At 36.5% G+C, this 12,116-nt stretch overlaps 1 protein-coding gene across 6 annotated transcripts in view; it reads left to right on the plus strand.

Moving 5' to 3' along the window:
- RNASEH2B (ribonuclease H2 subunit B) overlaps window positions 1-11,761 on the plus strand; it is a 63,476-nt gene extending 51,715 nt beyond the window's left edge. For 3 of the 6 annotated variants that reach the window (XM_032874107.1, XM_032874111.1, XM_032874109.1), the window contains exons 10-11: window positions 665-745; window positions 3,387-3,821. In XM_032874107.1, coding sequence (XP_032729998.1) covers window positions 665-745; window positions 3,387-3,482 — 177 coding nt within the window. In that variant the 3' untranslated portion in view covers window positions 3,483-3,821. Of the gene's footprint in view, window positions 1-664; window positions 746-3,386; window positions 3,822-11,109 lie in introns of those variants that run through there. The other 3 variants (XM_032874108.1, XM_032874112.1, XM_032874110.1) reach the window with 3 other exon arrangements.
- Window positions 11,762-12,116: the final 355 nt, after the last annotated feature.

Here is a 12,116-nt window from a genome sequence, read left to right on the forward strand (position 1 = left end):
GGGCCTCATGGAAAGAGCTCTTGTCCAGAAATGGAGATCTCACTCCTTGTCCTCTGCTAAGTGGGCTTAAGTCATTTGTTTACTCTCTCTGTGCTTCCTTCTCCCGCTGGCTGCTTGCCTTGCAGGGTTGTCCCTGTGTGGACAAAATGAGATAATTGAATTGAAAGGAGGTAAGAACATGAAGCTATACAAAAATGGTAATAACAGAATAATGTGCCTTATTCCTAAATGGACATTACACCAGCCCAGAAGGTGAATGAAGTGGTGTTTCTGGCTGGACTCCTGGCCCCCTTAGAGGGAATTTTTATCTTTGATTTATGTGCCTGCCTTCACCCCTTTAGACTGTCTGTAAGTCAGCAGTCTCCTAAATGCCTCCCAGTCCCGGTACATACAAAATATGTGATCAGTACCGCTAGACTGCCCAATGGGCTAGGTCACGGACTCACCCTAGCGTATCCCCCCACCACCGACGCTGCTTCTCAGAAGGGATATGTGGCTTCTTTCCCCCAGATAATTGACAAAATGCAGAGTAAGCCCTTTGCAGGGTCTACTACTGTTCCATTTGGCCTTGATGCGGGTCCAAATGGACCCCACCGTTTTTTAAAAAAATGGATTGACATGTCAAGGTGACATTTGACATCACTTCACTGCTCTAACATTGCAGAAAGTAAAGTTATCTGATGAGCCTGTAGAAGCAAAAGAAGATTACACTAAGTTTAACAGGAAAGATTTGAAGACTGAAAAGGTATGTGTGTCCAGCCGGAGTGGCATATTCCTGGATTCAGTAGGTGGCCCTGAGGACATCCAGGAGTGATTTCATGCTTGATTGATTCTGATGTTACAATTTTAACCACAAAGGATTGTGAACTTGCCTTTCTGTGACTCAGTAATTAATTCAAAATTATGAATGATAATGAATATGTCATGCCAGGAAGATTTTTTCTGAATCAAGGCAAGGCACTGTACTTAGCAAGAGCATGCCTACACTTTGCTGTGTATTTAGAGTGGGGGGGAACAGACGGGGGGAGCTTCCACAGCTCATTTTCTGTCAACTCTACTGCCTGGAAGCTTCCCCGAACTTATAATGATGACAGTAATTATTAATAACCCTACCGTTCAGCAATCAGCCCAGCAAATATTTTTGTAACCTTTCTTACAAATTTTTATCTAATACATACATTATATAAATATATACAGCTTTTAAAATTGGCATTTTAATATATTTATAGTTTTGGGGTTCTGTCTTCTTCAGTTAGTAGTATATTGTGAAAATGTTCTCATGTCATTAGGCATTCTCTGACAAATTATTAATGGTTTCATGATATTCAATCATTTGTGTTATTTTATTTCACTATAGGGCATATAATCTATTTAGTCATTCCCCTGTTTTTGGACACATAGGTTATTTCTGCCTTTTTCATTCTTTGTTTTAATGAAGTGATAAACATTCTTATTTATAGTCTGTGTCTCTGATTATTTCATTACACACAATTTAGAACTAAGAGTAAGGGCTTAGAAAACATGAGCTCTTTCCATGATTGTTGAGAGAATATATATATGTGTGTGTGTGTATGCTTTTGATTTTATCCTATATATTGCATTATATATAATAATATATGTGATTTTATCATATATATTTTATCATATATAGTCATGTAAATGACTATATATTATATATATCATATATATAATCATATATATGATTGATTGTATGTGTGTATACACAATATATATGTAAAATGCTTTCCAAAAATGTAGAAATTTGTATTTCCAGCCATTATTGCTACAAGATTGCTCATCTTGCTTTCTTGACAACACTGAATATTATTTTTATTCTTGAAAATTTTTGGCTGTCTAATTAGGGTACATTTCTTCGATGAGAAAGGTTAGTTGTTTTTCCAAATGCTTATTTGCCAGTTTGCATTTTTAGAAGTTGTCAGTTCATGTCCTTTGCCCGTTTTTTATATTGAGATAGTGTTTTTCTTGTTGATTTTTAAGAGCTCATTCTAGATTAGGAATTATTAACACCTGATGACATATAGGGTACAAATAACTCTGTAATTTGTGTTTAGCCTTTTATTCGATTTTTTAAAGTTTTAAGTTTTTCTGAGGATAAAATGTAGGAATTGTTTTTCCTTGTGACTTTCTCATTATTTTTATGCTTCAACTTTGTCCATCCCAAGATAAATTCACGTCCTCTTAGATTTTAACAACATTCTCTTTCCTTAGCATTTAATGTTTTTTTATAGATTTTATTCTTTGATCTATATGTAATTTATCTGGGCATGTGATGTCAGGGGGATAATCCCAGCTGAGATTTGACAAGATAGCTAATTATCTCCATGGCTTCCTAAGCAGGGATGTTGAGTTTCTCTGCGAGTACTAATTCTGCCCCACCCTTGTAACTGTGGCTTTTTGTTACATCTACTTGGGCACAGCCCCAGGGAAATAGGGCTGGGCCAGGATGTGTCAGTTAAATATGGAGGATAACTGGTCACAAAGAGCCATCACTTCTCACCATCCAGCCAAAAAATAAGCCTCCTAAGATGTAAGTGACAGAATGTGAGAAGCAAGATTTCAGGGATCATATACTGTGCCTTTAAAAGCTTCTTTGACAGTGACTTTGTCTCCCCATTCTCAGGGAGACAGATGAGTTTTTCCCTTTGCTGAGTCCCATCAGGTTTGCTTCTGCTGGAGAAGGTGAGATGCACTGAAGCAGAGTCAGCGGCTGTTCATCTGCCGGCAGTGCTAGTTCAGGATATGGCACAAAACCAAATCAAAGCAAAACAAACAAACAAAACACAGGGACCAGGAATTTCAAAGGCAGAGTTACTTGAAGTCAGCTTTTTGGCAAGTATTTCTCTGTTGGAGGAAAACTGGGGCAGTCATCCTGCTTGTCCAGGATGCTCTTCGGTACGGGTTATTTTTTTAATATAATAGTGTTGTCCTTGGTTTCCCGTAGAGCCTATGAGTAAATTGCACCAGCCCATGGTGGTGAATTATTCATTGCGCAGAACCGCCAAGCTGGCATTCCTCTCTGACATCGCGCCTGTGTCAGCTCCTTTGTTGGTGTTATTGTACTTCATACACCCTCCAGAATTATCCCCGTAAAGTAAACCGTTGGCTGTAGCATTCCACTCCTTAGAAGGTGGCAGTTTGGTCTCCCGCCTCTTTTACTGGATTTTGTGTCTTAGGTCTGAATTCTGAATGGAAATCAGATTTAAAAATAATAATAATAATAATAACTCCCTTATGAAGCATGTTAGCAGCCAATAGTTCTCTTCATGAACCTTGAGACATGCATGCATGGTCTTGTTTGATTTGCATGTACGATTTATAAAGGTTAGTTACATTTGTAATAATTCTTATCTTATTTTCCTTAACAGAAAAATAGCAAAATGACTGCAGCTCAGAAGGCTTTGGCTAAAGTTGACAAGAGTGGAATGAAAAGTATTGATTCCTTTTTTGCTACAAAAAATTAAAAAAAAAATTGGAGAGACCTGAAACTTTGGAAAATGAAATCTAGCCAAAATATTTGCCTGTTCCATGTTCCATTTTTGTCCTTCCCCACACCACTGTGCCTCCTGACCCTTAATTACCACCTTTTGGGGAAAAAAAAAAAAATGAGGGCAATTTTCAGAGTCAAACATTTCTTGGTATTTGGTTTTTGTGTTTCTGAACAAAATGTGGGAAAGTCATTGTGTAACTTCATGGCTTGTAGCCTTCAGACTCTTGTTTGACATCATGAAAAGTAATCAAGTGAATAGAGTTAACCTCTAGCTAGCATCACAGTTTCCTCAATAAACTGGCGTGTGACAATATTTGAGTGTATGCCTGTTCTTTTAAGCCACTCTGCCACATGGAAGTGACAACAATATGATTTTCAGCATACTGACAGAAAGCCGATAACTGCGATCAGAGAAACCACCACTTTTTCAAAGCCTTGACTTTTTAGTAAATCTTCTGTTGAATATTTTCTGTCCTATGAATCTGTGTTTGTTGTAGAAAATAGAGAAATGCATAATATTAAAATTGTAATCGCCCAACGTGACATTACCCAAAGATCATATGGCACGTGTTCTTGTAATAATAATTTTTTTAAGGAATTGTAATAGTAATTTTATCATCTTCTTTCTTGGCAACATCATTTTGTGAGCATTTTCCCAGGCTACTAAAGTATTCTTCATAAATATGCTTTTTTAATGATGGTCCTTTTTTAATTATTTGGATATGTGATTATTTAATGTCCATGACCCTCTTTTGGACATTTAAATTGCTTACAAGTGTTCACTCTTTGAAGAATCAGATTACACGTCAATGTTTGGTTCATAACTTTTATTGATCCCTTAGAATGGATTTTAGATGTGGGCTTTCCAGTTTGTAACAGAATTGTCCAAATACGTATTTGTGGGTAGATCTTTCATAGAAAGCATACAGGATCTTACACTGTAACACATGGTCGTTTCAGTTATCTTATTCACTGCCTCCTTGTTAACTTTGAATGTTAGCTTTGCAAATAAGTGGGGGAAAAAGGCATTTTATTGTCATTTTAATTCACATATCCCCATTAGTAATAATGTTGAACATTTTTCACATTTACTTAACCATTCATCATCTTCTAAAGAATTATCTGTGTATGTCCTCTGTTAAATTGTGGCAGTGTCAGTGTTTTTCTTATGGACTCTTAGAGATATTCTATAACTTAAAGATGTTAGTTTTTGTCCACTGTGTTCATTATAAATTTTTTCTTGGTCTGCAAATTGTCTTCAATTTTGTGTATGATTTTTTTGTCATGCAGATGTTTTTGGTTTTTATGTAGGTACACACATATATATGTATGTGTGTGTGTGTGTGTGTGTGTATGGTAACATACCACTATATATATATATATATATCGAGAGAGATATAGATATATATATTCACTTGATTATATATTAGATATATATATATATATATATCTATATCTCTCTCGATATAGATATATATATATATATATATATAAACTTTTCCTTTACATCGATTTACATACATTTCCTTTGCAGGAAAGTTAACCAGTCACTTCTTATGATTTTTTAATAATTTTTTGTTTTATATTTAATTACTTAAATCATCTACAAAATTTATATTTAAATATGCTGTGAGATAAAGCTCTAATTTGATTGTTTTCTTACCTGTTGATTTTTCCATTAGAGCTCTACAATTATTTTGTCAGGGTTCAAGAGTAAGTTCCAATGGGATTTCTTATTGAGATTTTTGTTAGACACATAAATTATTTGGGGGAAAAACAGACATATTTATAAAATTCCTTTTTGCTGTTTAGGAATGTATGATTTTTCTATATTTGCTAAAATCCTAACCATACCTTCTGCTACCATTTTGCTCTTCATCTTCATATAGGTTCTAAATACTTCTTTTTAGGCATATATCTGGGTATTTTTGTCTAGTAATGAAATCTATTTTTTAGTCACATCTTCTAACTGGATATTTTGTGGTAAACTTCTATATTTTTACATATTTATCTTTTAAATAACCAATTTACTAAACTATTAGTTTAACTTTATTATATTCATATTGGGGTTTTGATATATAAGGTATGTAATCTTGGAAAAAAATGGGTGCAATTCTAATAGTTATACCTCTTTGATATCCTTTATATCCTTTTACATGGGTGACAATACCCAGAACAGGGTGAAGAGTAATAATAGTAGTCAATCGGTCTGATTTGTGATTTGATTAATGTATATTACCATTAATTCTGACACTAGCTGTTGTTAATATGATAAAGAATATCTATTTTTGATATTTCCTTTCATACTTTGTTTCCTTAAAGTTTTAATCAGTAATTGGTGTTGGTTGTTATCAAATATGTTTCTAGCACCTCTTGAGGTGGAGGGGGTTTTTATCGCTGTTGAACTGTACTTGAGTTCCATGATAAACCCTCCCTGACATTGTATAAAGAATACCACAGTGTATGCTTCTGGGCTAGCTATGTCAAATCTAGCTGTTAATTTGTTGTTCTGGGCTTTTACTTAGAATTTTCTCTTCTGTATTCAAAAGCAATGTTGCTGTTAGGTTTTAGTGTTAGAATCGTGCTAACCTTCCCATTTTGACCAGTGTTCTGGAAGGAATAATTTTGCATAGGAACACTCTATTATTGGGCCATATTTAAGAAAATGGTAAAACTGTTTAGCACTGAGACTTCTTTTTTGTTATTGTTACAGTCTTTAATCTGGAGAATTTCTCACCTGGTCTTTGTCTTACTTGACCTTGACATTACTGAAGAGTACAGGCTAGTTACTTGGCAGAATGTTCCGCACTTTGAGTTTGCCTGACGTTTCGTCTTGACTAGATTCAAGCAATACCTTATGGGTACCCACAGAGGTAACGATGTGTCTTTCTCAGTGAACTATCTCAGGAGCCCTAGTGTGACCCACTTCCAGTGACATTCACTTTCATTCACTTTGATACAGGTTTATCCACTGTAGAGTTACTACTTTTTTCTTTGTAATTAATAGGCAATTTGTGGGAAATACTCGGGGACTTGTAAGTATGCTATTCCTTATCAATCATTCACCGACAAGGTTTAGAATCGACTGGTGATTTTTCTAACTCCTTCATTTTGTCTTTACTTATTTCTTTCATATTTAGCTGACATTTTCTTTAAGAGGAATAGCTTTCTTTCTCTACTTATTTATTCATTTATGAACTTATATCAGTATGGAATTGTAGATTTTGTATTTTGTCCAGTGGGTTTCTTCTTCTGTGCCAGATCTTCCAGGCGCTTGTACTGTTTCTGTTCAAGCTGTGAATCAGCCTTTCTCCTAAACAGCCAAGGTTCCTTTTCATGGAGAATGATATTTAGAAACCAAAATCTAGGCACAGGATGTGCTCATTCCTTCTATCCATCAATGTGTGTGGTCTTTGTAGATTTCTCTCCTATTCCCAGTTCACCAAGAGTTTTGATCAGGAATGGATATGAATTTTGTCACATATTTTTTCCTCATTTATTGAGATGCTCATGTAGCTTTCCTTTAAGAACAGATTGTCTTTTAATATGTAAAGTACAATGATTGATTTTTGAAAGTTAAAATAACATTATATTCCTGGGATAAACCCTACATGGTCTATAGTGTATTATTCTTTTCATATACAGTATTGTGTTTTACTTCCTAATATTTTGTTAAGGGTTTTTATATCTCCATTCATGAAGAATGTTGGTCTGTGGTTTTCCTTACTTGTAATAATTCTGTCTAGTTTTGGTATCAGAGCAAAACTGACCTCAGAAAATGAATTGAGAAATATCCTCTCATCACCTATTTTCCGAGTTTATATGAGATTAGTAATTGTTTCTTCCTTTTATATTGGACAGAATTCAACAAATGAAGCCATTTGGGCCTGGAATTTTCTTTCTAAGGAAGTTTTTAATTACTAATTCAATTTCTGTAATAGGTATAGAGCTATTCTAATTTTCTTTTGCATGTGTATATGCCAGTTTTAGTAATTTTATGTCTTTTAAGAAATGTATTTGTTTCATCTGTGTTGTCAAATTTATTGGCATAACTATTTCTCATATTTTTAGTATCTTTTTTATATCTGTGCATCTGTAGTCATTTCGTTTTTCATACCTTGTTGGTCATGTGTATCTTTTTTGTTTTCTTAGTTAATCTAGCTGAATATTTTGTAATTTCTTTGATCCTGTCAGAGAATCATTGTCTTGTGGCTCATGTTATGTCTAATGAGTCATCTGTGATACTTTTTGTATTTCTTCTACTTTATATTAAAGGGTGTCCCCTTTCCTCCTGGGCTTCTTTTAAGATTTTTTTCTTTATTACTAGTTTTCAGCAAGTTGATTATGATGTGTTGATGTGGTTTTCTTTGTGTTAACTTGTTTGTGGGTATATTGAGCTTCTTGAATCTTTGAGTTTGTAATTTTCATCAAATTTGGAAAATTTCTGGCCAGTGTTTCTTTAAATATTTTTCTGCTTTTTTTCTTTTCACCCCCTCAGCTTCCAGGACTTCATTTACATGTATGTTAGACCACTTGATAATACTCCACCATCCTTTCACTGAGTTTCTGGATTTTGTTTTATTTTATGTTCATGTTAGACAATTTCCTTGTATTTTCAAGTTTACTTTGTCTTGTAGTGTTTCATCTTCCATTAACCTTAGCTAGTGAATTTTTATTTCAAATATGGGAATTTTCAGTTCTAGATGCTCTATTTGGTTCTTTTTTAAGTCTTTCCATTTCTCTCATTGTGTTTTCTTTAAATATTTTGTTATAGTTACAATAACTCCATAAATGTCTACTGGTTGCATCATCGCTGTCACTTCTGGGTCTCTTTCTCTTTCTTTTTCTTTTTCTTTATTTTTTACTTCGAGATAATTTTAGATGTACAGGAAAGTTGCAAAAACAGTAGTTTCCATATACGTTTCACCCAGCTTCCTCTAATGTTAACACCTGACATAACCATAGTATAATTATCAAGTCCAGGAAATTTACAATAATGCAATACTATTAACCAATCTACCACCTTCTTGGAGTAGTACTGTTCTGAGCTCTTTGCTCTACGTGTAAGTCCTTTAACCCCCACAACAGCTAGAGTCATAGGGTGGGCACCATAGCAGCCAGGATAGTGACAGCCAACCGAAAGGGCTTGCTTAAATCCCTTGGCCCTTTGCTTCTATTACTTACATCGTTTATCTTTTTGATTAATGTGCTGATATGGGGTAGGTTTCTAAAACTTTCTTCAAACTAGAAAACCGCTATGTACACACACCTCCATCATTTTCGTCAAACCATACATATTTCTGAAACGGATCTCAGATTATCAACATTCTTTTCTTTGTATGTCTGGTTTATCTTCAATTTATATTTTCCCCATACTCTGGCTCTCAGGCTCTCTCCTCTTTTCTTCATTTTCCATAGATTACATTACCTTGTAGTAAAAAGAAATGTGAAGAGCACAATTATCGGGAAGTACTAACAAAGGCTGACCAAGTGCTTTGCAGGTTTTAAGCACTTTTCACATGAATTTATGTGATTACTCCTTCCAGAAACAGTATGGCACCATTGGTATTATTTCCCCATTTTACAGTTGAAAGCCCAAGGTCACACAGCTAATAAAGAGCTGAACCAGAAGGTCAGCTCAGTACCTCTGACTCCCAGACTCTCCACACCAAACTCCCTCTCCCCAGAGGAACTGACTTCCGTTACACCTGGGAAGTCACGTCATCTGCTATTAAAGATGACCTAGCTTGACTAGACACCTGTTATCAAATATATCCTCCCAAATGGCCCTCTTTCCAGGATTAATCCAAGCTTTGGAGAGCACCAGAGTTAGATGCAGTCAGTCTCTTCGTGGAAGACAGAGAGCTCCCGGTCCAGGATGGGAAGGGCACTGGCATTTTCTTAATGTCCTTGGAAGATGGCCATTGGCTTTGACTCATCTGAATAATGGCAAGAAATGACAAGATTTATACACCTTTCCTATGCTGGTATTCATACACTCTTCAGGGTCATTAGACTGACAAAGAGGTTCCCTACTTTATATTTAATAGTCCTTTACGGTGTCTGCAGCAACCATTTATCAGTAGCAACACTGATCTTCACAACAAACCCCTGAGGTAGACCGGAAAGGGGGTATACCCCGTTCCACGTTGGTGAAAGTAGGTGGCACGGACTGAAAGTGGCAGGCTCCACCGCTGCCCTTTTACCCTCAAGTCCAGGATTCTTTCCTTTCTACTGACTGACCTAAGCTTCTTATTCATACCATTGTGTGTGTAGCTTTATGGCCATTTTTTCCCTCACAAGTCTTTTAATTGTGAATTTTATTTTAAGGAAGGAAAAATCAGATTTACTGTGCTATATCATCTTGCTCTATTCAAAATGAATTCTGCTGGTCAATTTATCCTCGACAGTGATGGGCCAGAATTGAAGTAAAGCTACTCAGCTGGTGTATTTGCATGTCAGATCTTTAATTCAGCTGTCAGCCTTTTCACATTTACTGAACTTTTGTTAATGTTATTTTGATGGTCTCACATTAATCAAGCCTATTTGAGAGGGAGGGATCACCAAATATGATTTATAGAGGAACTGACTTCATAGATGTTCAAAGAATTGTTAACCTTACACATGTGTTTTAATCAGAATATGTATACAAGTAAAGTTAGTCTTGTGATTTGTTCTTTTCTAAAGAAAAAAAGCCCAGGGATAAGCTTAGATTCATGTATCCCTTTAAGACTTTATACTGAGCACCTACTACATGCCAAATATTCTAGGCACTAGAAATGCAACTGTCAGTTGCATGTCAGAAGTTTCTGCTCTAGGAGTGGGGTGAGGGGGCGGTCTATGGAAGAGGCTGGGCAGAGGGTGACAGGGTCCTGCAGAGGCAGCTGGTTAGGGAAGGTCTGACCTCAACTCCTCCACATTATGGCATAGAAATATGATTTCCATCAACTTAAAAAAATATTTTTGAGAACTTCATAGCAGCACAGTAAATTGTTTGACCTTGTATACAGTCAGAAAGCTGCATGTCGTCATTAAACGCATTAAAGGTATTCTTTAGAGCAACATTAGGGGCCACTAATGGCACTACTGCTCCCAGCAAATCTACATTTATCTATTTTTTATACATTGGCCTACTTTTTAGAGGGAAAAAAAAGCATCTGTCTTTCAAAATGAAAGAAAAAGGAAGTGAGTAGAAAGAGGGTTTAAGAATTACTCAACTTAGAACCTTGTTTTCATATGTTTCTTATATCTTTGGTTTTCTTCTGAAATGATGGTGTTCATTCCACAAATCTGGGTGATGTGAAGATTTTGTATTTCACTCCCTTTGCACAGTGGAAAGAAAATATGCTTCCTACCCATGCACGCTCCCACAGGAGACTAACTGTAGCCCCAGAATGAGCTCAGGAAGGGAGGCTGGCCAGGACGGGGACCCCATCCCTTACCTGAAGTCTTCCCTCAGAAGCAAAAGTGTAAGGCTGCTATTTCTCAGAACTAAAACAGCCCACCCTGCTTCTTTGTTCTAGAAGGTGCAGCTAGTGCTTGGGATTTAAGGTGACTACTTCGGCTTGCCAGAATACAACATGTTTTCCTTTTCTCTCTAGGTGGCAGCACAAAGACAGAAAAGGGGCAAGTGACAGAGTGACAGCAGGTCCAACACAAAGCCGGGCTGCTTCTTCTGTAACTTAAGACACTCTCAAGGGGCTAAGATTTTTTCTTCTGCACTTTCTAGAAATTCTGCTTATGCCAAAAGGTGTACTTTAAGGAACTAACCAGTAAAGATTTACTTCTTTGATTAACACCACTAGTGCATGTGGGTAATGAATGGCCTTTTGTCCTTGAGGCCACTCTGTCATGGAACTTGAATGCACCCCCAGAATGCCCAGAGTGTGAGAACCCAAGCCATGTCACCCCTCGGCCCTGGCCTGTCTCCCATGATATAGTATCATGGTTCTCATTTCAAAACAGTGGGAGAGGAAGGTACATGGTGAAATGGGGGTCGTTTCTGAAACCTGACCCTGTTGGCTTGTGTCCCCTCTTGGGGCTAGATGAGCGTGGGGTAGGTATGTGTGCTATCAAAACTTGATTCCACAGTAAAAACTTTGACGAGCCAACTTCCTACCCTGACTTAAAAGAAAAAAGAAAAAGCCTGACTTTTCTTTACTCCTTATCAGTTTGGCAGCTACTAATTTAAAATGATACCTGGACATGTACATTTTACAATCTGCTGGAGGTATAAACACTGATTCATTTTTAAAAGAAGTCTAGTATGTGTGTTATTTTTTTTTTTTAAGTAAGGGCATAAGACATGGGAAAGTTGAAAGTAGAGACCAAAAAGTAAGTTAGTGGGGAATTCTGATGCACAGTGTATACATTGGTGGGGAGAGGGGACAGTAGTAAAGAGATTTGTGCAAAAATACCCAGAGATTTGAGCTGGCACATCCACATGACACACAAGAGGAGTAGGGTAGAACCCACTCAGTCATCTTCCTGCATTCGCTCAGGACCCAAACCTCTTCTTCCAGAAACGACTTTGTTCTGGTTCTCTAATTCCAGGAGGTAAATAGAGCCTCATTCTGGAAACTGCTCTGTCGTCTTTTCCACACCTCCT

Source organism: Lontra canadensis, unplaced genomic scaffold (assembly GCF_010015895.1).
Source record: "Lontra canadensis isolate GAN:19392208 unplaced genomic scaffold, GSC_riverotter_1.0 scaffold51, whole genome shotgun sequence".
Lineage (NCBI taxonomy): Eukaryota > Metazoa > Chordata > Mammalia > Carnivora > Mustelidae > Lontra > Lontra canadensis.